The sequence below is a fragment of the Pongo abelii genome, chromosome 16 (genome assembly GCF_028885655.2).
Source record: "Pongo abelii isolate AG06213 chromosome 16, NHGRI_mPonAbe1-v2.0_pri, whole genome shotgun sequence".
NCBI classification, from domain to species: Eukaryota; Metazoa; Chordata; class Mammalia; order Primates; family Hominidae; genus Pongo; species Pongo abelii.
Window position 1 is genome coordinate 92,795,721 of NC_072001.2, and position 27,078 is coordinate 92,822,798.

Sequence of the window (27,078 nt, forward strand, 5' to 3'; positions counted from 1 at the left end):
GGTGCTAAATAAATTAGTGAAATTATTAATATAGGAGACCAAGATTGAGAGTTACATTCACTGCTGAGCTCAAGTGGCTTTGAATAAATGCCTTTATGCCCAGTGAATATCTTCATAATGGAGTGTAGTCCTATGTCCCTGGGAAAGTTACTAGCCCAGAGATATTCCTCCTCTAAGCTATTACAGAATGTTATTATTTGTACCTATTTTTTAACGCTTCTCACATACTGCCTAGGTTTGTAGTTATCCTGTTATATATGAAAATCCTCTTGTCTTCAATGAATAATAAATTTCTAGATTGTTAAGACCATACCTTCTACTTTTTATCAACAAATTCCATAGTATCATACTTGGTACTCAAAAGATATATTTTTGTTTGGATTAATTTGTTATCCAAATAGGAAAAGCACCTTGAATGGGGTGGTTTCTCACCATAATTCACTTCTTTTCATACACTGAGAAGCAGCCAATGAATGCCAGTTACAGTGGTAGTTCTTTTACTATGAATTATATTTAGAGTTACTTAAATGTAATTCTCAACATCACCAATATGTTTTGCCAATCAGAAATATTTGCCTCAATTTAGATTCTTGTAATGGTGTTCTGACTGATCTCCTCAACTCTATTCATTCAGATTTCCTCTTGTTATTAACTATTTCCTGTTTCCCCACCTACCTTTTAAGATCCTGGAAAATAGGGATCATGTGTTGAAGTTCTGCAGGCCAGAGGCCCACACAAATACTGGCCCTCCATATCTATTGCATGAATTCACTCACAAGAGTAATTGAGGGGGAGAGAGAGCATGCCAGAAGATTAAAGGGGGTGGTAAACGTACATCAAACCTATTGTGAATTAATTTCTCATTTTTCTCCTCAGAACACCCTTGGTCCCATTTCTGCAGATCCTTTAGAAATGGTAAGAAACTTTAAAGAAAATCTCCAGAGAGACTTAAGTTTGCCTTTTAGAGATTTTTTTTAAATTATTAATTCTTTTTCTTTTTTTTTTTTTTTTTGAGACAGAGTTTCATTCTTGTTGCTCTTGTTGCGCAGGCTGGAGTCCAATGGAGCGATCTTGGCTCATCGCAACCTCTGCCCCCCAGGTTCAAGTGATTCTCCTGCCTCAGCCTCCTGAGTGACTAGGATTACAGGCATGCACCACCACACCCGGCTATTTTTAGTACAGACAGGGTTTCTCCATGTTGGTCAGGCTGGTCTTGAACTCCTGACCTCAGGTGATCCGCCTGCCTTGGCCTCCCAAAGTGCTGAGATTATAGTCGTGAGTCACCGCACTGGGCCCAAGATTTTGATTTTTACTTGAAATTTACCTTAAATGTCAAATATGCTAATAAAATGTTCCACCTGGGCACTATTTTCAATTCTCAGTGACTTAATCTTGTGCCTCATATCCATTGAAGATGACCTCCCGTCCCTGAGAATAGTTGACCCAAGTCATTTGGCCAGACGTGGGTTTACCTGAAGTTAAGGGAGCTTAAATTTCAGGGCCCCTCACTTGGGCCCCTGGAAGGGGCCCTAGCAATGTGTTCATATGGTTATATATTTTTGTAAAATTAGCAAAGGTAACATATTTTAACCATAATCACTTAATTCCACTACCTCTTCACTCTAGCTTTCCTCTGTCACAATTTCCTCCATATTAGATGGAATTACAGTGGCCATGGGCATTTTGTGTTCATAGTTCTGTCTTCTTTTTCTTAAAAGAGGGTCCCATGAATCCTGGATTTGCCTCTACCAAAATAACAGCCCAATTTACCAAGCCGAGTGACGTGGGGGTTTCGTGTTTGTTTTGGAATACCTTAGAGAACAGAGCAGTTTCCCAGGAGCTTCCTGGCTCTTCCTCTGAGATCAGGAACACGCCATGTCTTCAGAAGGCATGGCTCTTGGAGGACTCAGGCGTGTCAGTAGAGCAGTGGTGAACTTCTGAAATGGAAGTCTCTCGCTAGAGCCCTTTCTTTTTTCCCTTTCAAAGTTACATTAGGCCAGGCAGGGTGGCTCATGTCTGTAATCCCAACACTTTGGGAGCCTAAGGCAGGAGGATCTCTTGAGCTCAGGAGTTTGAGACCAGCCTGGGCAACACGGCAAAACCTTGCCTCTACAAAAAATACAAAAAATGGCTGGGTGCAGTGGCTCACGCCTGTAATCCCAACACTTTGGGAGGCCGAGGCAGGCAGATCACGAGGTCAGGAGTTCGAGACCAGCCTGACCAACATGGTGAAACCCCATCTCACCTAAAAATACAAAAATTAGCCAGATGTGGTGGCGTGTGCCTGTAATCTCAGCTACTCAGGAGGCTGAGGCAGGAGAATCGCTTGAACCCAGGAGGCGGAGGTTGCAGTGAGCCAAGATTGCACCACTGCACTCCAGCCTGAGAGACAGCTGTCTAAAAAAAAAAAAAAAAAAAAAAAAAAAATTAGCCGGATGTGGTGGCACATGGCTATGGTCCCAGCTACTCAAAAGACTGAGGGGGTGGATGGCTTGAGCCCTGGAGTAGAGGCTGCAGTGAGTCAAGATTGCACCACTGCACTCTAGCCTGGGCGACAGAGCAAGACCCTGTCTCACAAAAAATAATAAAAATAAAAATAGTTATACTATATTTCACATTATACAAATAATATATGAATATATCACTCTTGGAAAAGTCAAGGAATTCAGATAAACAGCCCTCTCCAGAGGTAATCACCATTATTAGCTTGATGTGTGTGTGTTTTTTTGTTTGCTTGTTTGTTTGTATTTTTAATAGAGACAGGGTTTCACTATGTTGGCCAGGCTGGTCTCGAACCCCTGACCTCAGGTGATCCACCCGCTTTGGCCTCCCAAAGTGCTGGGATTACAGGCATGAGCCACTGCGCCCAGCCCCAGTTGATGTGTGTTTTCTAGATCTTTAGTGTGTATTTACATTCTTACATTTATTTTGAAAAATATAGTTTTGTTTTATGGAATTTTTTTCTACATAAGTGGCATCATACTGTATATATTTTCTTATAAACTTGCATTTTTTTACTCATCAATTTTTTTGCACATTTTTTTCTTCTCTTTTTCTTTTTTCATTTTGAAACGGGCTCACTCTGTCACTCAGGCTGGAATGCAATGGCATGATCATGGCTCACTGCAGCCTCAACCTCCTGGGCTCAAGCAATCCTCCCACCTCAGATTCCCAAATAGCTAAGACTACAGTTGTGTGCTGCTATGCTTGTCTAATTTTTAAAATTTTTTATAGAAAAATATGTTGCCCAGGCTGGGCATTATTTCTTCTTAAAATGTTAGGTAGACTTTACTAATGTGTGCATCTAGTCCTGGAGCTTTCTTTGTGGAACTACAAATTCAACTTCTTTAATAGATAAAGCACTTTCAGGTTATCTATTTCTTCTTGAGCAAGCTTTTGTACCTTGTGTCTTTCGAGTAATTTGTCCATTTTGTCTAAGTTGTCAAATTTATTGACTTAAAGGGGTTCATAACATTCCATTATTATCCCTTCATTGTCTTTAAAATTTATTGTGATGTCATCCCTCTCATTCTTGATATTGGTAATTTGTGTCTTCTCTCTTTTTTTCTTAATCAGTTTGGCTAAAGGTTTGTCAATTTTATTCATCTTCTCAAAAGAACAAGATTTTAGTTTCATATATTTTTCCCTATTGTTTTTCTGTTTTCTAGCTCACTGATTTCATTTGTTTTTATTATTTCCTTTGTTTTGCTCACTTTGGGTTTAGTTTCCTCTTCTAATTTCTTTCTTTCTTTTTTTTTTTTTTTTTTTTTTGAGATGGAATCGCGCTCTGTCATCCAGGCTGGAGTGCACTGGCATGATCTTGGCTCACTGCAACCTCCGTCTCCCAGGTTCAAGCAATTCTCTGCCTCAGCCTCCCGAGTAGCTGGGATTACAGGTGCCTGCCACCACGCCTGGCTAATTTTTATATTTTTAGTAGAGACGGGGGGGTCTCACCATCTTGGCCAGGGTGGTCTTGAACTCCTGACCTCGTGATCCACCTGCCTCGGCCTCCCAAAGTGTTGGGATTATAGGCCTGAGCACTGCACCCGGCTCCTCTTCTAGTTTCTTAAGGTAGAAGCTCAAATCATTGAGATCGTCTTTTCTGATACAGGCATTTAATGTTATACACTTGTATCTAAGTACTGCTTTAAAATTTGATTTTTTTATTTTCATTCATTTCAAAGTACTTTATAATTTGCTTTTGTATTTCTTCTTTGACTAGTAGGTTTTTATTTTTTTATTTTTGAGACGGAGTCTCATTCTGTTGCTCAGACTGGAGTGCAGTGGGGCAATCTTGGCTCACTGCAACCTCTGCCTCCCGGGTTCAAGCAATTCTCCTGCCTCAGCCTCCCAAGTAGCTGGGATTACAGGCGCATGTCACCATGCCCAGCTAATTTTTGTATTTTTAGTAGAGATGGGGTTTCACCATATTGGTCAGGCTGGTTTTGAACTCCTGACCTCGTGATCTGCCCGCCTCGACCTCCCAAAGTGCTGGGATTATAGGCATGAGCCACTGCGCCCAGCCGACTAGTAGATTTTTAGAAGTATGTTATTTAGTGTCCAAATATTGGAAATGTTACAGCTGGCTTTTTTTATGGGCTTCTCATAAAATCCGTTGTGATCAGAAAATCCATTGCGATCAGAAAACATACTTTATATATTTGAATCATTTTAAGTTTATTTAGATTTGTTTTATTCCCACAATGTGGATTATATTGGTAAGTGTTTATATGCACTTGAAAAGGATGTTTCAAGACCAATAAAGCTGTTATTGGTCAGGCTATTCAAGTCTTCTATCTCCTTCCTGTTTTTCCTTTTATATCCTTACTATATTCTTACTGATTTTGTTTCCTTATTCTGTACTTATTGAAAAAGGAGTCTCTAAGATTGTAGATTTATCTTTTTCTTCTTTCACTCTTACGAATTTTTGCTTCATGTATTTTGAAGCTTTGTAATTAGATGCTTAACAATTTGGAATGTTTTGTCTTCGGATGAATTGATTGTTTTGTCATTATTCACTGACCCTTTGATTCCTGATAATATTCTTTGTTCAGAATTCTTCTATGTCAAATACTAATATGGCCACCCAAGCTTTCTTTTGATTCATTTTAGCAAGATATAGCTTTTTCTGTACTTTTATTCTTAACATGTTTGTGTCATTATATTTAATATAACGAGTTTCTTCTTTTTCCCTGTGGTTTCAGATAGTGTTTCATAAAATGAGTTTCTTGGCCACGTGTGGTGGCTCACACCTGTAATCCCATTACTTTGGGAGGCAGAAGCAGGAGGATCACATGAGCCCAGGAGTTCAAGATCATCCTGTGCAGCATGGCAAGACCTCGTCTCTGCAAAACTAAATTAGCCGGGTGTGGTAGTGCACACCTGTGATCCCAGCTATTCAGAAGGCTGAGGTGGGAGAATTGCTTAAGCTCAGGAGGTCGATCCTGCAGTGAGCTGTGGTTGTTCCACTACACTCTAGCCTAGGTGACAGAGCAAGATCCTGTCACACACACACACACACACACACACACACACACACAAAGTTTCTTTTTGACCTCATATGGTTGGGTCTTGCCTTTCTAAAAAAATTGTTTCAAAGATGGACTCTCGCTATGTTGCCCAGGCTGGAATGCAGTGGCTATTCACAGGCACAATCCTAGCACACTGCCACCTCAAACTCCTGGCCTCAAGCGTTCTTCCCACTTCAGCCTCCAGAGTAGCTGGGACTACAAGTGTGTGTCACCATGCCCAGTAAGGGTCTAGCCTTTTTATAGAGTCTGACAATCTCTGCCTTTTCATTGGGGTTATTTAGACCATATACATTTAATGTGATTATTTATATGTTTGGGTTTAAATCTACAGTCTTGTTATTTATTTTATTTACTTTTACAATATTGCTATTTCTATTTGTCCTATCTCTTTTTCTTCTTTTTCCCCCTCTTTTCCATCTTCTTTTAAAATTAGTATTTTTAATTATTGTATTTCCTCTCTTCTCTTGGCTTATTAACTATGCCTTTTCCTTATTTTAGGATACAAATGCTTGTTTTAAAGGAGACATTAAATTGAGTCTTCCAGTTTACATAATGAAGATCAAACCACCTAAGCCTGTTACAGGTAAGTGTGATTCAAATCTCTCTCCTTTTGCCATTGATTTATCTGTTCTTTCCTCCTTTCCCCACATATCTTATCTTTTCAACTTATTAGCAACAATATCAAAATTACAAACATAGTTATGAAGAGGAAATTTTTTTTTAAACTCATAAGCTCTGAGACATTAAAACAAAAAATGTAAGTAATGCATTTGTATTACATACAGTTAACTAACAGAATTGGAAGGTCAGGAGAGAAAGATATCTTTTCTGAATTGCCAGGTTGAGTTCATTTATTCCTACATTTCTGTGCTAATTCATTTGACTGCTAGTTGTAATACATTCATTCCTACATTCTTGTATTAATTTATTCATTATTATTTGCTGAATGCCCATAATGCACCAAGCACAAAGATGAGCAAAACACCTCTCCTCTCCTGCACTCTAGAAGCTGATAGTCTACTAAGGGAGAATGACAAGAAACCACCATAGTAGGATGTGATAAGTACAGCAATGGGGACCATCAAGGGCCGTGAAAACTCAGGGTAAGAAGCGACTGACTTGCTAGGGAGTAAGGGACATTTGGGCACAGTTTCAAAGAAAGGGACTTGGTCAAGAGGAGCAGAGAGGCTAGCTATTGTAGGCAGCAAATACAGAGGATATCCTCTCAGCATTCACACATGATCACAAAGACATATCTATAAGAGTGTTCACCCCTGGTGGACTAGTAGTTACGATTAAAAAAAAAAAAACCCAGAAGAATGTTCACGGTAGCATTACGTACAGAGGTGAATAATTGGTTAAATAAAATCTGGGCCATGTGTGGTGGCTCATGCCTATAATCCTAGCACTTTGGGAGGCCAAGGTGGGTGGATTGCTTGAGCTCAGGAGTTCAAGACCAGCTTGGGGAACATGGCAAAACCCCACCTCCACAAAAAATACAAAAATTAGGCAGAGTGGCATGCACCTGTAGTCCCAACTACTTGGGAGGCTAAGGCAGGAGAATCGCTTGAGCCCAGGAAGCAGAGGTTGCAGTGAGCTGAGATTGTGCCATTGCACTCCAGTCTGGGAGATGGGAGTGAAACCCCGTCATAAATAAATAAATAAATAAATAAATAAATAAATAAATAAAATCTGGTACACTCATACAAAAGAATACTTTGCAACCATTAAAAAAAAAAAGAGAGGCCAAGTGTGGTGGCTTAGGCCTGTAACCCTAGTACTTTGAGAGGCCAAAGGAGGAGGATCACTTGAGCCTAGGAGGTTGAGGCTGTAGTGAGCTATGATCACACCACTACACTCCAGCCTGGTGACAGAACAAGACCCTGGTTCAAAATCAAGAACAACCCCCCGAAAAGGGAAATGCCAAAGGCAAAGAATAGACAATTTTCTCTTGTAAAAGAATGTGGTGGTCAGACTTGCTCTATCAATATTTATTATAAAGCTGCAGTTATTAAGATAAAAAATAGATAAGTGAATAATAGAAATATAGATGAAATATAGAAATATAGATAGATAGAAATAGCAGATAGAAAAATAGAGGAAAAATAGGTGAATGAAACAGGATAGAGAAACCAAAATAGACCCAGGCATAAATGGACACTTGATGCATTACAGAGGCAGCACTACGGAGCACTGGAGAAAGGGTGGTCATTTCAATAAGTGGTGGTGGTTGTTTATGTGGAGACAAAAATAAAACTTAACCCCTGCCTCATGCCATATGCAAAACTAAATTCCAGATGAACTGTAGAAGTAAATACATGAAAGGCAAAGCAGTAAAGCTTTTAGAAAATAAATATACTCTTCAGGTCCGGTGCAGTGGCTTATGTCTGTAATCCCAGCACTTTGGGAGGTCGAGGCAAGTGGATCACTTGAAGCTAGGAGTTCAAGACCAGCCTGGCCAACATGGCAAAACCCCATCTGTACTAGAAATACCAAAAAAAAAAAAAAAGAAAGAAAGAAATAGCTGGGCGTGGTGGTGTGCACCTGTAGTCCCAGCACTTTGGGAGGCCAAGGCAGTCAGATTGCTTGTGAGCTCAGGAGTTTGAGACCATCCTGGGCAACATGGAGAAACCCCATCTCCACAAAAAAAATACAAAAATTAGCTAGGCATGGTGGCGTGTTCCTGTAGTCCCAGCTACTTGGGAGGTTAAAGCGGGAGAATTGCTTGAACCTGGGAGGCAGAGGTTGCAGTGAGCTGAAATCACGCCATTGCACTCCTGCCTGGGCAACACAGCGAGCGAGACCCTGTCTCAAAAAAAAGAAAAAGAAAATAATATAAACAATGCCTTTATCACCTCTGGGTAGGGAAAGACTTTTCAAATAAGACACAAAAAGTACTTACAATTTTTAAAAATTGAATAAATTTGACTACATTAAAATTAGGAATTTCAGATCATTCAAAGACATCATTAAGAGGATGAAAGATCAGGCCACATAGAGGTAGAAGTTATTTGCAAAACACATAAAACCCACTAATGGTTCATGTCCAGAATATATGAAGAATTACTACAGATTCTTAAGAAAAAGAGAGATAATTCAGTGCAAAACAGGCAAGAGTATTGCACAGGCTATTCACAAAAAAAAAGATTATTTAAATGACCAATAAACATGAAAAGGTGCTCACCATCATTAGTCTGCAGGAAAGTGCAAATTAAAATCACAGTGAAGTAGCGAAACACATTCACTAGGATGGGTAAAATTAAAAAGACTGACCACACCAAGTGATGGTGAAGATGTGGAACAATCAGTACTCCCATACATTGCATTTAGCAATGAAAACTGGTACAACCACTTTGGAAAATGTGTTTGGTATTATCTAGTAAAGCTGACAATAATTTGTATCCTATGACACAGTATTTACACTGCTAGATGATAGGGTGACCAACCATACCAGTTTGCCTGATGGAGGGGTTTCCTGGGATGTGAGACTTTTCAGTGCTAAAACTAGGAAACTCCTAAGCAAGCCATTTTGAGTTAGTCACCCTACTTCTAGGAATGTACCCATAGATTTGCAAGCAAGTGTGTTCCAGGAAACATGTGCATGAATGGTAATAGTGACATGATTTTTAATAGACCCAAACACAAAGCAACTAAATGTTCATCAGTAGTAGAACAGATAAATTGTACTATATTTATTCAATGGAATACTATACAGCAATGAAAAATGAACAAACTGCAGCTACACACAGCCAAATGGATAAATCTCATGAACAATATTGAGCAAAAGAGGGCAGCCATAGAGTTAACACTGCATGGTTCCCCTTACGTACAGTTTAGAATCAGGCAAAATGAAACTATGGTGTTGAGGATGCATGTTTAGGTGATAAAAGCATAAATAAATGCAATGAAGTGGCTACCATACAAGTCAGGAGAGTGGTTGCCACTCTTCCCAGAGAATTGTGATTAGGAAGGGGCCCCTGGGAAGCTTCTAGTGAGATGGCAATGTTCTATTTCTTTTTTTTTCATTTTTCTTTTTTTCTTTTTTCTTTTTTTTTTTTTTTTTTGAGACAGGGTCTGCCTCTGTCGCCCAGGCTGGAGTGCAGTGGCACAATCTCGACTCACTGTGACCTCTGCTTCCCAAGCAATCCTCCCACCTCAGCCTCCCAAGTAGCTGGGACTACAGGAACGTGCCATCAGGCCTGGCTAATTTTTGTATTTTTTGTAGAGATGGGATTTTGCCATGTTGCCCGGCTGGTCTCAAACTCCGGGGCTCAAGCGATCCTCCTGCCTCGGCCTTCCAAAGTGCTGGGATTACAGGCATGAGCCACCGCAGCCAGCCGATGTTCTATTTCTTGACCTGAGTAGATGATACCAGAGGTTTGCTTTATAATAACTCATTAAGGTATATTAAGGTATATATTTTATGCTCTTTTCAGAATGTATGTTACACTTCACAATAAGAAAAAGGTTTAATAACTAAAGATAAGCAACAATGAAGAGGATCTATAGTACTAATATGAAATAATCTCCAAAATATTTTAGTAAGTGAAAATACAAGGGGAATAATGTATAATAGCAATTCTCAAACTTTAGCTGCATCAGACTCATTTGGAGAACTCATTAAAACCCAGATTGTTTGCCTATACTGCCAGCTACTCAAGAAGCTGAGATGGAAGGATTGCTTGAACCAAGGAGTTCAAGCCTAGCCTAGGCAATATAACACAACCCCCATCTCAAAAAACAACCCAGATTGCTGGGCCCCACCACAGAGTTTCTTCTATTCCAGTGGTCTGGGGTGGGCCCTGAGAATCTGTATTTTTAACAAGTTCCCAGGTGACTCTGCCACTGCTGATCTGGTGTCATCCTTTGAGAACTAGTGTATCATATGATATTATGTGTTTATAAAACTGGTGTCTCCCTCTAGAAAATTATGCAATTGTCTCTGATGAAGCAGTCAAGGGCACTGTGGAATCTCCTGGGCAACTTGAGGGACCCAGGCACCTTCCAAAGTGAACAGAATTCTGAAACTCAGGGTGCAAATCCAGAAAACAAGTCATCCAGTTTTACTGTGGATTTAGGAACAGATGAAAAAGAAGGAAATGAAAGGTTATTGGGAAGAGAACTAGTAAGAAAAGTGACTGACAAAGATTTTTTTAAAGGAAGATAATTGGGTAAATGTTGGCATAAGAACAGACTGAGGCTGCCTAATTATGTGAGTCTTCATCAGTGGCTGAAAAGTGATGGTAACTGGCAGATTTGGGGCCTTCCTCAGCTGGGGAGACAGGGACAGTGATCTAAAGTCTCTAGTGGCATTGTGAACATTTCCCTGCCCCACCGCCCCCCACACCCCGGCCTTTGCAAATATTCTGTAATCCAAAAGCAGAGAGAATGATGTTGGGATGAAGATATAGAAGAAGGAGGACAGCAGCTCCTCTCTGCCTGGGCTCTGTGAGCTGGTGGGATCCAGGAGAGGCCGGGAGAAGACTGAATACAGACCAACTGCAGAGCAAGAATGGATTTCTGAGGCTGAGGGATTCTGCAGGAAGCTGGGAAGTCTGGAGGAAGTAGGGGAAAATCAGGAGGGGGAATTCAGATGGCTTGACTAATTCTGTAATATTTTCAACCCAGGCACCACATTCAAAAGCCCCCTGGAAGTCTTTGCAAAGATCAAGGACTGCTACGGACTGGGCTCCGGGCAGAATCATTTCATCAAGGACAGTCAGTGGGAGCAGCAAGCTGAGATCTTCAATGCTTCCTACAAGAAGTATCTAGATGGGGAGTGGGAAGAGGAGCCACTCAGGTGAGCCCCCTAATCCTGGGAAAGCCAGGGAGCCTCCCCAGGCTTCTGCTGTCTTGGCACACACAGGAATCAACCCAGGGACCTGAATTAATCTGAGATCTAAAAGCTCTTTCTGGGGCCGGGACAGTGGCTCACACCTGTAATCCCTACACTTTGGGAGGCCGAGGCAGGAGGATCATTTGAGCCCCCAAATCTGAGACCAGCCTGGGCCACATGTCGAGACCTTACTCTAAAATAAATAAGCTCTTTCCGGTTTGGGAGAATTTTGAGAGAACATCAGCAGATATTTTGAAATGCTGTATGGAGATTGTTACTATATAGTTAGAACAAAGGCTGATAATATGGAGTTAAAAGAAGAAACAGATATCTATAGAAATGAGAAATATAATTTATTTCAGTTTTATATATGACATCTCTTTAAAAATTTTTTTTTCTTTTTAAAATTTTTTTTCTAGTTATCTAAAAGCACAGAGGCCGGGCACGCTGGCTCAGGCCTGTAATCCCAGCACTTTGAGAGTCTGAGGCATGCGGATTACCTGAGGCCAGGAGTTTGAGACCAGCCTGGTCAACATCATGAAACTGTCTCTACTAAAAATACAACAATTAGCTGGGCATGGTGGTGGGCACCTGTAATTCCAGCTACTCAGGAGGCTGAGGCAGGAGAATCGCTGGAACCCAGAAGATGGAGGCTGCAGTGAGCCAAGATCACGCAACTGCACTCCAGCCTGGACAGAGATAGACTCCGTCTTAAAAAATAATAATTAAAAAAAATAATAAAAAACACAAAAGATCCTAAAGACAAATAAAGTTACCACTACTAAAATTTTTCTCCATTTCCTTCCTGCCTTTCTAAATGTAATGTAGCATAGGTGTATACTTATTATAATATATGACTTTCCCATCTGGGTGAGCAGTTAGGTCTCATTAGCTCCAAGTTGTGTTGGAGAGCCCCAGTCTTTGAAGTATCACTGAGGGAGCTGGTTTTAGGAATTAGGTCTCCTCACAGCTACTGTGGATCTCAGGAATGTTCTTGTTCTCACATGGGAAGTGAAATCTCTCGTGCTGTCAAGTGGACCTTAAATTTTCTTACTTCAGGACACAAAGTCCTAAGGCTGATCCCTGACAACAGCTCCCTGTTACTGTCTGGAACCATGTCAAGATTCAGTGGTATGCCGGGGCTGGCTCCTACTGCATAGTGAGATAATTAGGGTTTTGCAAGCCAGTTGTTAAACCACTGTTAGTTGTCCATTGTGGGAGCATTTACACCATGAAAATCTGCAAACCCTACAAATTGGGGCCTCTTTTATTTAAGAGACCCAGTTTATCAGCACGACACTGGCCGTATTGCCCCTGGGATAGGAGAACATCTATGTAGATCACCCAAGTCTGCTCTTTAAGGAGATCTTCCCCAAAACAGAAGTGGCTCTCCAAAAGACAGCTCTCTCTGGCAAGAGCTCTGCACACCACACTGGCCTAGGAGTGATTCCCAGCTCCACCCAACCTGTCCTCACCAGCATCCAAGGTCAGCGCATCCCACCAGGACCAGCACCTAGAATGTGATTTGCTTCATGGCCTTCTTACCCCTGGGAAGGTCCATTCTAACTATCTATTCTGGTTTTAGGACCAAGACTCTGCCAGCAGCTCTCCTTGCCAGGGAGTCTACATGGCTCTGACTCGTGTCTCTTTCTTTCCCAGTACAGCCACCTTCTATTTCCTTCTTCCTAGCTGCCTATTTGCAATGCCAACGGAAGTCAAGGGCCCCTCAGGTAAATGAACATGAAGTGGGTGGTTGTCCTAGCAAGGGGTCACCTTGGGGAAACCCCTCAGCAAGCCCTCACAGAGATGTTCCCCAACAAACCTTGCATGGTAGGAGGGAAGGAAGAGGGGAGTTCGGTTGCCAGCTGTAGCCTGTCAGTTTCTGTTTGCATCTGTGGCCCCTGAGCACAGGTTCCCTGATCACAAAGGCTGGCACTGCCTTCAGGGAGTGGTTGCCATAGGAGAAAGCATGAGCCCACATCCACCGGGCTGCTTCTGGATATGAGTTTGTCTTGTAGAAGATGTTACTTAAAACACTGAGAATGAATTTTCTAGATGTGAAAGCGGCCAAGGGGAGTTGAGACTGTCCTCCCTATCCAAGAAGGCGAGTGGGCCCCAGGAACAGTCCTCACAGGGCTGCCCAGTCCCTCTCTTGGGAAACTCACCCTTCTCTTGGGTGCTGCCCATTAAAACAAACCACTTCAGACTTCAAACCAGCTTCCTCTTGGGCAAACACCTTCTGTGCAAACCAAAGGCCACCCAGATTTCTTATGTAACACCCATTTTCTCTCTCTCTTTTTTTTTTTTCCCAGGAATGGCCTGTGTCCTTGGTATACACTGGACCAGAAGTCACAATTTCTTCCTATATTCACTAAACCGAACTCTAAAGGATAAAACTGGTACTTGACTGCTGAGATGGGAGTCGCCTAAGCTCAGGACTTGCAGACATGTCCTTCTCCAGCTTAGCTGAGAGCATGTGACTGACGTACATCAAGTGTCACTTTAGGGACCAGATCTAGGCAGGCAGTAGGGGGTTTGGTGGGTATAGTGTGACCCCAAGAATCTGTCTCTGAAATGTCATGTTCCTTAAAGACAACAGGTCAATAGGGACAAAGTCTACAGTCAGGTCCACAGGGCTCCTTAAGCAGCTAAGGTAAAAAGAGAGTAGGCTTGGCTGGGCATGGTGGCTCACGCCTATAATCCCAGCACTTTGGGAGGCCGAGGCGAGTGGATCACCTGAGGTCAGGAGTTTGAGACCAGCCTGGCCAACATGGTGAAACCCCGTCTCTACTAAAAATACAAAAATTAGCCGGATATGGTGGCACACACCTGTAATCTCAGCTACTCAGGAGTCTGAGGCAGGAGAATCACATGAACCCGGGAGGCAGAGGTTGCAGTGAGCCAAGATCACACCACTGCACTCCAGCCCGGGTGACAGAGCGAGACTATCTCAAAAAAAAAAAAAAAAAAAAAAAAAAAAAGAGAGAGAGAGAGAAAGTAGGCTTGGAATCAGAAGGTCAGTGCTAATCCTAGCCCAGCTGTCTGCAAACCATGTAGTCTCAGGCCAGTCGCTTCACACCCCAACCCACTTTTCATGCAAAACATAGAGCTAATTAATTACACCATTGTTGTCTAATGCATGCGTTTGTTGAAAATAGCAAAATCCAGAGAGTTTCTGTATGTGAAAGCTCTTCGAAATTGAAACGCTCTAAGGAAATATACGTTGTTGTTGTTTTACAAATTTATGGAGGTGACCAGGCGTGGTGGCTCACGCCTGTAATCGCAGCACTTTGGGAGGCAGAGGCAGGTGGATCTCTTGAACCCAGGAGTTTGAAACCAGTCTGGGCAACATAGCGAGACCGTTTCTACAAAAAATAGCCAAGCGTGGTGGCATGAGCCTGTAGTCCCAGCTACTCAGGAGGCTGGGCCAGGAGGATCACCTGAGCCCAGGAGGTTGAGGCTGCAGTAAGCCAAGATGGCACCACTGCACTCCAGCCTGGGTGACAGAGTGAGGCCCTGTCTTAAAAAAAAAAAAAAATTAATGGAAGCAGTTACATGAGCAAGTTTGCTTTGTGATAATTCCTTGAACAGTACACTTGTTATACTTTATATTACACTTCAAAAGTAACGTTAAAAAATTCACAAAGGAGGAGTTTCTTTTCTTCCATCCCTTTCCCAGGCAACCTGGCTTCTAATCTCCTTCTATACTGACTGTATGGCCTTGAGCAAGTCACTTCTCTGCCTCATCTATAAAATGGGGATATAATAAGACTACTTTATAGAACCCTTGTGAGAATGCAATGAAATTATGTATGTAAAGTGCCTAACACAGTATCTAGCATCTAGGACATACTCATTAAACATTAGCTGTAGAGTAATAATAGTGTAATATTATCTTATCATCCTAGGCAAGGAGAATAGCACTTCATAAAGAAAAGGAAGATGGTGAGTCCAGACAGGTGCTCCTGGTTCCCATTCCCTGAACAGGCAGACCAGTCTGAGTCACAGGTTGTCCAGGGAGAAGTGATGGGTAGGTGCAGAGTCTGGGGGGAACCAGTTGAGTATTGTCCTTCCCCCTAGACCCCGAGGGTGTGTGGCCCTGTGCTGCGCCCATTGCAGTCTCTCAGCTCAGCTGCTGCTCCTCCTACCTGGTGCTGGCCTGCGAGGATGGTGTGCTCACGCTGTGGGACCTGGCCAAAGGTAAGCCCTCCCTGCCTCTCTACCTAGTACCTGGGTGGGACTCTGGGAAATGAGTCTGGGAGCTCTGGGATTCCCACAGGCCCTGGGCCTTCTGTTACCTCTGTGTTCTTAAAGTCACCTTGGGGAACTGGTCCTGCTCTCCTCTTATTCATTTATTCAACAAACATTTATTGGATATAATATGTGCTAATGCTTCCCACTGCCCATGTGTTTATTGAGTGACTTCTCTGAGCCTGGCACTGTACTAGGCTCTGGAAGTATGATCATTGCCTTCATTATTACACTCCAGTGACAAAGTATGTCTGGCACAGTATAGGTGATCATGGTGGCCTCAGCCTTCCTCCTCCCAGTCCCCAAGCTCTCTAAATAAGTGAGTCTTCTTCCCTGCTATTCTGCGTCATCCCCAGTCAGCAGGAACTCTATTGTATTGGAGCTAAGAGACCTATAAAGCAGTCAAAGCGACACCAGCAGCTATTCTGGGTGGGTGGCACTGTGGTGGAGTTCTAGGGTCCTGGGTCCAGCTTTGCAGATACAGAAATCAATGATATTGCTTCCTAAATTTGTCAGCCTCTAGGGAAGCAGCTCCCTCTAACCAGACTTTGTAAAAGGCCATTAATGACTCAGTGGTTTGCCATTTCGCAGTTGGAGATGTATTTTCCTAGAGAGTGGAGGTGGGCCACCTTCACTGGGCAGACCTCCTGGCAGGTGCAGAGCATCAGAGATAGTACCCTGTTTGTTGGGCAGCTTGTGATCAGACCAGGTAGCTGACTGTTCTCAGGGAGGCGTCTGTCAAGCTAGCAAATTGCCTTCCTCACTTGGCTATCACTTTCTGAAGAATGCAGTGTTTATTTCAACTTTGGAGGATATTTTCCCCACACACTGCTAAGATAAACACCACTAAAGATCCTCCTTTATTTTACTTATTGAACCAACAGCATTATTATAGAAGCAAAAGATATTTCAAGGAAAGAAGAATGACGATGATTTCATAAGCCCTTGACCAAAATAGCTTGTTTTCACTTTTTTCTGGATATTAAGTTCTTGTTGTTTGGCCACACACACACACACACACACACACACACACACACACTGCCTTTTCTGAAACAGCTGTGCCTCCCCCTGCCCATACGCCTTTCCATCCCACAGTCAGCTGCACCTCAGTCCCTGGCTGGGTTGTAGCTTTCTTCTGCTCCAGTGCTGACCCGGCCCTCCTCCATGCTCTTGCTTCTCCCCCTCCCCAGTTCCTCTCCAGACACAGCAGCATTCCCCTGCAGGGGGCTTTTCTCTCCTGTTGGGCACTGAGTTTACTGGTTTGCTCTCACAGGGTGCTCATTGCTTGATTTTGCCTTCACATCCTACAAGTCCCTCACACACTTGCTGGTCACAGCCCCTGTGCCCATGGCCTCCTTCCCTACCCCCTTTTCTGACCGGCTTGTGTGATTACTTTCTCTAGGATTCCCTCTTGGGGTCGCTGCTCTTCCTCAGGGATGTTTCTGCCAAAGCATTCACTTCCTAAAATATTTCTTGGTCCACAAAGGACAGAATATGTATCCTGAAGGTCCAGTGAAATCCCAAATGAAATGTGTGGTGCTGTGCACAGACGCCTCCCTCCATCTGGTGGAGGCTGGCGGGATCCAAGGACCCACCATCAGTGTGCTTGTTGAGAGGTCAGTAGCTTGAGGGCGGGACGGGGTAAATAATCGGCCAGATTATTTTAATTGCTATTTAATAGTAAAATCTGACAGCCTCTCTGACTACAGTCCACCTTTTGTATAGTCATCACTCTCCTGGTGAGCTTCTGAAGATCACCAATGTCATATATATGTTACAATTTTTTCTAACAGAATTGTATGATGGCACAGATGACTTCTGCTATAGTTTGACTCTCCCCTCCAAAGTCCATGTGAAAACTCAATCCCCATTGTGGCAGTACTGTGAGGCGGGGCCTTTAGGAAATGATTGGATCATGAAGGCTCTTCCCACATGAATGGATTAACCCACTCATGCATTAATGGATTAATAGGTGAATGGATTAATGGGTATCATGGGAGTGGAAATGGTGGCTTTATAAGAAAAGGAAGAGATACCTGAGCTAGAACATGAGCACACTCAACTCCCTCACCATGTCACACCCTGTGCCGTCTTGGGACTCTCTAGAGAGTCCCCACCAGCAAGAAGGCTCTCACCAGCTGTGGACCCTTGGCCTTGGACTTCTCAGCCTCCAGAACTGTAAGAAACAAATGCCTTTTCTTTATACATTATCCAGTTTCAGGTATTCTGTTATAAGCAACAGAAAATGGATTAAGACAACATCCTTCCTGTCCCATATGGCCAAGAAGAGGCTCACTTCTCCCACAGTAACCTTCCATCAGTTTCTCCAGGGATCTCTCTCTCTTTTAAACATTTAAAAATACCTAATGCATGCAAATGAACCTGTATAATGTGTGTGTGTGTGTGCGTCCATGTGTGTATGTGTGTGTGTAATAAAGAATAATGAGATCAACTCCCCTGTACCCATTGGAAATCGATAATCTCCAGTTCCATTTGGGCTCCCTGCATGGCTCTCCCTCAGCAATCCTTCTTGCTCCACCCCAAACACCTTATTACCTAATGCTAAATAACAAACCACCCCAAAACTTAATGGTTTAAGAAAATATCAGTGTTTAGTCCTTGAGTCTGTAGGTCAGCAATTTGGACTGGACTCAGTCCATTTCTTCTACTGGTCTCACCTGGGCTCTCAAATGTGCCTTTAGGCAGCTTGCAGCTCTTCTAAGATAGCTTCACTCACACACCTGGCAGTTGGCAGGTTATTGGCCAGGGCACCTCGGTTTTCCTCATGGTCTCTCCTGCAGACTAGTACAGGCTCCCTCACATGGTAGTCTAAGGGCTCCTAGCAGCAGGAGAGGGCAACTCTAGCACACAAATGCTTTTCAAGCTTCTGCTCATGTTACATTTGCTAATGTCCCATTGGGCAAAGCACATCCCACATCCATGCCCACATTCAAGTAGTAGAAAAACAGACTCCATCTTTTGATGGGAGTCACTGCCAAATACAGCCAACTGCTTTTCAATCTACCACACCACTTTTCTAAATTCATCATTCCTTTGCTTTCCTTTAAGAATTAACCACATTTAGGCCAGGCACAGAGGGTCATACCTGTAATCCCAGCACTTTGGGAGGCCAAGGCGGGTGGACCACTTGAGCTCAGGAGTTCAAGACCAGCCTGGGTAACATAGTGAGACCCCCTTCTCTGTGAAAAGAAAAAAAATTATTAAAAAAAGAAAAAGAATTAACCACATTTGTATGACTGTATCTCTAAACAGTGTATTATTTAGCTTTGCATATTTAGGAAACTTATAAAGGGAACCATATTCTATATATTCTCCAACTTGTCTTCCTTCCTTTTTTCCTTCCTTTCCTCCCTCCCTCCCTTCTTCCTTCCATACTTCCTTCCTTCCTTCTTTCCTTCTTTCCTTCCATCCATCCTTCTTTCCTTTCTTTCTTTCTGTTTTGTTTGGTTTTGTTTGAGACAGGGTCTCACTCTGTGGCCCAGGCTGGTCTTGAACTCCTGGGCTCAAAGTGCTTGGCCCCCAAAGTGCTGGGATTACATGTGTGAGCCACTGCACCCAGCCTCCAACTTGTTTTTCAATGGTATTTATTCTGCATCCTGCTTTGCAACACTGTTCACAAGAGCCACATGTGTTGAGGCATGTAGCTCCAGTTCTTTTATTTTCATTACTGTATTATATTTCATTGTATAATATACCACAATGACTTCAGCATCCTCCTAATAGATATTTGGATTGTTCTTAATTTTTTGCTACTATGAACAGCCTCCTCACATATTTCTTGATTTCTCTGAATTTTCCCAGGATATATGCCTAGAAGAGGATATCAAAACTTTTAAACTCTTAAAGTAGGAGAACGTCTGTATATTTTCTGTCCTATAGGCCTGTAAAGCACCTGGATAAAACCATCTGTGCAGTGGCCCCAGTCCCAGCCTTACCTGGCATGGTAGGTTCCCCATGCCTCTCTGTGAATGCCCCATGCCTGTCATTTCTCTTCTATGAATGTGTCATCTATCCTTTAGAAAATGCTTATTGAAGGCCTCTTATGTGTTAGGCACTGGAGTAGCTTTCGGGTTTACAAATAGAAAGAGAAAGAACCTGCCTTCATGGAGCACACAGCTCATTTGGGAAGACAGAGAAGTCACCAGGCAGCTGCCTTAGAACATGAGAAAGGCTGTGATAGGAATTTTTTAATGGATGCATGGAATAGAGAGAGGGGTCACCTAACTCAACCTGCAGAAGTTGGCAGCAGGGGAGGACTGTGTTTTCTGGAGGAGGTGACAGCTGAGCTGAGCCAAAGGAGTTGAGAAGGCAACACCATGGGGGCAAGAGAGCACCATGTGTCCCGGGCACTGCAGGAAGTCCCAGTACCTGCCACATGAGATTGCTGTGGAATGTGGAGAGGGAGGAGGCTGGGGCAGGGAGACAGGTGGGCCAGACCATGGAAGGTCCTGTACACTGGGCAGAAGGATACAGATGCGTCCCTGCATGGGATGGGGCTCAAAACAGAGAGGTCAGAGAATGGGAACAGCATATTTAGAGCAGGGATGGAGAGCTGAGAGATCTCAGTTTGGAGATGGACTCCACATTCTGGGCTACCTGTGGCTGTTGCTAAAGGAGAGAGAATCGTGAGCGGTTGATCCTCGCTTGCAGAGCTGATTCCCCAGTCCTTACAGGGCCCACTGCAGGCCTGGAGAGAAAGTCTGTGATTCCTGGTGTGGCCCTGCAGAGGGTGAGGGGCCTACAGGACCCCCAGGGGAGGCTCCAAGAGAGCCCAGGGCTGAAAATGTAGATTCCATGCTCATCAGCCAGGTACAGTTAGTGAGAGGTGGTTGAAGTGGGGGGTACAGCAGGTTCCCCTAGTTAAAGAGAGGGAGTGAATAGAGAAGAGGTTCCCATGGGCACTACCATCACTTACAGGATCTGGAAAATGAGTTCACAAAGTGACCGAGAGGGGCCCCAGGGAAAACTGCATGGGGACAGTCCTGCAAGCAGAGAGGAGAGTCTGAAGAAAGTGAGAGCAGTGTCCTGTGCTGCAGAAAAACCAAGAACATGGTGGAGACGAGTGGCTGAGGCTGGGAGACAGACGCAGGAGGTGGGGGAGTGGACAGGGTGTGGAGAGACCCTTTTGTGTTGGGGAGGGGAAAGTGGTGTGGCAGCTGGAGGAGGATGTTGGGTCAAAGGGGGCTTTTTTTTTTTTTTTTTTTTTGGAAACGGAGTCTTGCTCTGTCGCTCAGGCTGGAGTGCAGTGGCGCAATCTCGGCTCACTGCAAGCTCTGCCTCCCGGGTTCACGCCATTCTTCTGCCTCAGCCTCCCGAGTAGCTGGGACTACAGGTGCCCGCTAGCACGCCGGGCTAATTTTTTGTATTCTTAGTAGAGACGGGGTTTCACAGTGTTAACCAGGATGGTCTCGATCTCCTGACCTCGTGATCTGCCCGCCTCGGCCTCCCAAAGTGCTGGGATTACAGGCGTGAGCCACCGCGCCCGGCCAAAGGGGACTTCCTAAGGATGGGGAGAGTTTAGTATGTTCACTGCAGAGGAAAGAGCCCAGGCAGGAGAGTGTTCCCAGCTCGGATCTCAGGCCGGGAGGGGCTGTTAGATTGAGCAAGGTCCCTGAGGCAGTGGGAAGGAAAGGCGTTGGGAGCATAGGTGAGAAACTGAATTTTGGCTACATGGAAGGTGAGCTCTTCAGCAGAGATGTGGAGAAACTGGAAGAAAGGCCGGGGAAAAGGGGAGGAGTGCATAGCCCTGGAGGAGACAGCATGTGGAGGAGGGTCTGTTGGCTGAGGGGGACCCCAGAGGAGTCAGCACACATGTGTGTGCAGGTCCCCAGAAGCCCTGGATGGATCCAGAGGCTGGGGCCCAAGAGGTTTTATGTCCAGCTGCTTCTCTGATTCCTTACTGGGGTGACCTCTACACTTGACCTTCCTGTGAGGGACAGAGTCCAGTAGAAGTCCCCCTCACCATCTCTTTGCTTCCCAGGTGCTCATCTTTTCCAAGAATGGCTCTGTGTGCCTTATGGATGTGGCCAAGCGTGAAATCATCTGTGCCTTTGCCCCCCCGGGAGCCTTTCCTCTGGAGGTCCCCTGGAAGCCAGTGTTTGCTGTGTCTCCAGACCATCCATGTTTCCTGCTCCGAGGTACAGAAAGGGACCAGGGCTGATGCCCACTGACCATTTCCCTGACTTAGTTTTCTCACAAACAGAGAGAGCCCCTCCGATCTCCTCCCCACTCTGTATCCCCCTCCACCATAGGCCAAAGGGTACCGCAGCTCAGTCCTCACAGGGCACTTCGATAAAATGCCAGCAGGGTCTTCTCTCTGAAGTCACAGCTCAACCCAGATGACCCAGCCTTTATAAGCAGAGAGGAGCCCCCACATGCTCACCTGGACCACCGAGTCCACTGAGAAAGCGATTGTTACACAGAACATGGTGTTCTTGTCTTGTCACAGGAGACTATTCACATGAAACTGAGTCCACTGACGATGCTGGAATCCAATATTCTGTTTTCTATTTTAATTTTGAGGCCTGCCCACTCCTGGAAAATATCTCAAAAAATTGCACCATTCCTCAAAGGGACTTGGATAACATGGCCTTCCCCCAAGCACTGCCACTGGAGAAAAGATGTGAGCGTTTCCTCCAGAAGAGGTAAAGAGCTCTGTGTCTTCACCCCCTCCCACATCTGAGGTTGTCTCTGGATTGAGGGATAATGGAGTTTGTTTGTGGTAAATCCTTTCAGCATTGAAATTTCCCCTGGCTGGGTGTGGTGGCTCACACCTGTAATCCCAGCACTTTGGGAGTCCAAGGCAGGCGGATCACCTGAGGTCAGGAGTTCGAGACCAGCCTGGTCAACATGGTGAAACCCCGTCTCTATTAAAAATACAGAAATTAGCTGGGCATGGTGGCACACGCCTGTAATCCCAGCTACTCGGGAGGCTGAGGCAGGAGAATTGCTTGAACCCGGGAGGCAGAGGTTGCAGTGAGCCAAGATCGCACCACTGCGCTCCAGCCTAGGTGACAGAGCAAGACTCTGTCTCAAAAAAAAAAAGAAAAAAGAAATTTCCCCTAAGTGAAGGGTTCTACCCCGTGATAGCCCATGAGATACACTCCACTTCACATGTGGATTGGCAGGAAAAGAGTCATTAATTCAGGCTGGGAGAAAAGAAGGGCTTCCAGTTGGTGTTTTCTTCCTGTCAAGATCATCTTTTTAACTTTCTCAATTCCCTCTTAAAAGTATGTTTAGGCCAGCCGTGGTGGCTTACGACGGTAATCTCAGCACTTTGGGAGGCCGAGGCAGGCAGATTGCTTGAGCTCAGGAGTTCGAGACCAGCCTGGCCAACATGGCGAAACCCCATCTCTACAAAAAACACACAAAATTAGCTGGGCGTGGTGGCACATGCCTTTTGTCCCAGCTACTCTGGAGGCTGAGCGGGGAGAATCACTTGAACCTGGGAAGCAGAGGTTGCAGTGAGCCAAGATCGTGCCATTGCACTCCAGCCTGGGTGAGAGTCAGACCCTGCCTTAAAAAAAAAAAAAAAAAGTATGTTTGGATTATTAGACACAATCATTAAGATGGGATTGGCAAACTATGACCTGTGGGCCATATCCAGTCCACTGCCTGGTTTTGTAAATAAGGTTTTATTTGAACACAGCCGTGCCCATTTGTTTATGTATTATCTATGGCTACTGTATGCTATGGCAGGATTGAAGGCTGCGAAGGAGATAGCATGACCTATAAAGTCTAAATTATTTACATTCTGGGCGTTTACAGAAAATGTTTGCCAACCCATGATCTAAGACCCCTTTCTTTTACCCATCATTCAGATAAACTGTTATGCGTGCGTTTCTCCTCTTCCCCTTCCTCTTTCCACTCTCCCTAATCCTGCAAGCACCGTTTTCTTGCCCTCCTTTCTGCTATCAAAGCATAAGGAACAGTACTCAGGCCATTCTGGAGAAATAGGTGTCTCTTCTAATCCATCTCACAACAAATTTCTGGGGATTTGCAAATCCTTGTTGATGATTCCTTTTTGTGATGTGACCACACATTTTGGGTGGATTGGGGTCATCAGTGGATTCCTGGATCCTCGTCCCAGGCCTGCCACTACAGAACTAGGTGGCTCTGGCAGGCTCCTTTCCTTCCAGGGCCTAGATGTTCCTTTGTATGTAACGTGACCTCTGAGATTCTGCGATGTCTCCAATCACGATAATGTCTCTCCACGACTGTTTCCCCCTTTCTCTGTGTAGACTCTTTACTCAGGGAGGATTGAAGTAGAATGGTTAAGATATGCAGGTCTGGAGCCAAACAGACCTGAGTTTGATTCTGACACTACCACTTACAATGAGACCTTGGGCGAGTTACTTAGCCTCTCAGAGGCTCAGTTTTAAAAAACATATATTGTGCACCTGTGAGATGCCAGGCTGTGTTCTGACCATTTTAATGATGCCTGATTTATTTGGGCTTAAGGTATTAAGTGGGATGATACATGGAAAGTACCAGGCACAGAGTGGTTGCTCAGTAAATGGTAGGTATGACCACGATGATGGCTCCCTGCTAATCCAAGTTGATGTCTGGGAAAATTCTAAACATCGCCACTAGGTGGCACCATAGCTCCTCTCCGCTTCCTAGTTCATACCTGCACTTAACGGGCGTTCAAGTCCTTCCTGCGTTGTAGTGGGTCGCTGGGAGGCTCTGGGTACCTCCTGGAGGGAAATGTGCCTGTTCTTCAGGAGACGAATACGGTCTCATGAGTCTCTGGAGAGAGACAATGAAGAAGGCGATGGTTGACATTGGCCCTCTCTAAAGGTCCACCAAGAATGTTCAGCTATTCTTCACAGGGAGGGTTTTTTTTTTGAAACGGAGTTTCGCTCTTGTCACCCAGGCTGAAGTGCACTGACACGATCTCGGCTCACTTGAGGCCAGGAGTTCAAGATTAGCCTGAGCAACACAGTGTGACCCCATCTTTACATCTACATCTATAAATAAAAAATTAATTAATAAATTAATTAAAATCTTATCTCCACATAGATGGAGAGCCTCAAAACAAATCAAAGCTATGGTCATTGTCTTTCTCCCCCAGAGTACTCCTCTTCCTGTTTGCCTAAGCATTTTAACATCATTCACTTGCACCTCCTTCCCCACCACAACCCCACTGACAGCCCCCTCCACCCTGCTAAGCGTGCCCATCTCTGTGTGCACCGTGAGGGGTGAATCTTGGGCTTCTCTGATTTTTCCGTGGTGAACATGCACTTATTTTTTTTTTTAAACAACTCTTACTTTTCTTTTTTGAGATGGAGTTTTGCTCTTGTTGCCCAGGCTGGAGTGCAGTGGTGCTATCTTGGCTCACCGCAACCTCCACCTCCCATATTCAAGCGATTCTCCTGCCTCAGCCTCCTGAGTAGCTGGGATTACAGGCACGTGCCACCACACCTGGCAAGTTTTGTATTTTTAATAGAGACGGCGTTTCTCCCGGTTGGCCAGGCTGGTCTAAAACTCCCAAACTCAGGTGATCCGCCTGCCTTGGCCTCCCAAAGTGCTGGGATTACAGGCGTGAGCCACCGCGCCTGGCCAACAACTCTTACTTTTTAAAAGACCCAACTCAAACTGTCTTTATAAAAGTTGGAATCATACAGTGTGTCTTTTTGTGACTGGCATATTTCACTCAGCGTAATGTTCTCAAGAGTCATCCGTGGTGGAGTACGTGTCAGAACATCTTCCTTTTCAGTCTGAATGTTCCGTTGCATGTAATACCACAGCTTGTTTGCAAATAGCCTTTTAGTTCCTCAGCTCGCCATCCTGTCTACCCACATGCACCTCACAGGTAAGAATGCTAGACCCATCATTCCTCCAGGAAAGGCTTTCTGAGCACCTGCTGTGTACCAGGCTGAGCCCTGAGGACACAGAGGGGATGCAGGTGTGTCCTCTTAGAGTTTCTCGTAGGAGCACAGGGTAGTCAAGGTCTGCCCTGGGGGCTCGGGAGCTGGGGAAGTGAGGGGAGATTCCTCTCATCAGATTGTGTGGCCCTCAGCTATCGGAAGCTGGAGAAGAACCCAGAGAAGGAGCAGGAGCACTGGGCCCGACTTCAGAGGTACTCCTTGTCACTCCAGAGAGAGAACTTCAAGAAGTGAGGCTGCCACCGCCCTGGGATCTCTGAAAAGGAGGTTTCAGCCACTAGGCAGCCGCTCCCAGGACGCTGAGGCCAAGAGAAATGTAACAGAGCCACAGCTCCACAGGCCTGCACTCGGAGTCTGGGGCCTCTGCAGAGCCAGCAAGGGGAGAAGTATAATCTGGGGGACCTTCAAACACTAAGCCTCTTGTCAGAGCCCTCAGGCAGGCAGATGTGTCACCCAAATAAACAGTGATATTGCCTCCAGACTCCCAAGTTGCTGTGGTATATAACCCATCGTTCCCACCCAGTCCAGACCCCAGCAGGGCCCAGATGATGGTTTCAACCAGAGTCCTTGGCCTGGTGAGGACCACTCACCTCCTAGGCCCTGGAGAGCCCTGTCCTCAGATAAGCAAGACACCCCGCCCACCTGTTCTCCCCACCTACTTCTCCCTCCCTCAGCTGGCTCACACCTTTATAGAATAGCTTTGAGGAGCTGAGGCTCAGGATGGTGGCGTAAGGGCTTGAGACCACACAGGTGCGAGAGGCAGAGTGGGAGGGAGAGGTGGCAGGCAGGAGCTGGGCCACTGCTGCCCCTGGCCTGCTGGCCTGGGAACGCTAGAGGTGGCTGGGCAGAGAGATGCCTTGCTCTTCTCTAGAAACTGTCCTCCCAAAAAAACCAGACGGAGGGGTCCCCAGCAGCCCAAGGGATCTGCAAGGACCCTGTGTGGAGCCTTGGAGGCTGAGGGGGCTCAAGTGTCCCAGTCTGGTCCTAGGCCTGCTCAGTCTCTTGGGTGAGAAAGTACCTGGGAGGGTGACTGCATGCAGAGTTTGTGACGGCTGCTGTTTTGCAGCCCCATCCACTTCCTCCCTGGGTCACATACTACATTCCTTGTTGGCCAGACACCTCCCATGTGACACTGATGCTGGCTGGCTGACTGTCCCCTGGGATGAAGGGATCCCCGTCTGAGACACTCTGGCCCTCTCCACACCCCACCATGAGAATGAAATATAGCCACCAGCATAGCTCTTGGCAGTAATTCCCTCTACACAGCAGGTGCTCTGGCAGCTCTCTGGAGATGAGGGAGGAGAACTTAGGAAGATGGTCTTGGCTTACACACCACCTAAGGTGATGGGGAACCAACATTTCTGTGGTTGGTGTATTTTACATTTAAGCTTTAAGCAACCTTGTAAAACATAGATGTTATTGTTATCCCCATTTTACAGAGCAGGGAACTGAGACTCAGGTGAGACAGCGTAGAACAGCCTGTGTCCAGTCCCCATGGGCTTCTCCATAGCAAATGCTAGAAACCCAACACAAACTACCTTTAGCAAAAAGG

The 27,078-nt window shown here is 45.0% G+C and overlaps 1 protein-coding gene across 6 annotated transcripts in view; it reads left to right on the top strand.

Moving 5' to 3' along the window:
• Window positions 1-26,150, top strand: part of WDR93 (WD repeat domain 93) — a 51,931-nt gene extending 25,781 nt beyond the window's left edge. Inside the window, exons 7-17 of one of the 6 annotated variants that reach the window (XR_008513758.2) lie at window positions 877-915; window positions 6,030-6,114; window positions 11,160-11,331; window positions 13,027-13,097; window positions 13,680-13,766; window positions 15,448-15,567; window positions 17,021-17,234; window positions 19,519-19,582; window positions 21,620-21,776; window positions 22,162-22,283; window positions 24,515-26,150. Coding sequence is in view for 4 of the 6 variants with exons in the window: in XM_002825810.5 (XP_002825856.4) it covers window positions 877-915; window positions 6,030-6,114; window positions 11,160-11,331; window positions 13,027-13,097; window positions 13,680-13,766; window positions 15,448-15,567; window positions 17,021-17,234; window positions 19,519-19,582; window positions 21,620-21,776; window positions 22,088-22,283; window positions 25,661-25,760 (1,305 nt within the window). In the remaining 2 variants the exon portion in view is untranslated. Of the gene's footprint in view, window positions 1-876; window positions 916-6,029; window positions 6,115-11,159; window positions 11,332-13,026; window positions 13,098-13,679; window positions 13,767-15,447; window positions 15,568-17,020; window positions 17,235-19,518; window positions 19,583-21,619; window positions 21,777-22,087; window positions 22,284-24,514 lie in introns of all 6 variants that reach the window. The other 5 variants (XR_008513757.1, XM_002825810.5, XM_054531856.2 and 2 more) reach the window with 5 other exon arrangements.
• Window positions 26,151-27,078: the final 928 nt, after the last annotated feature.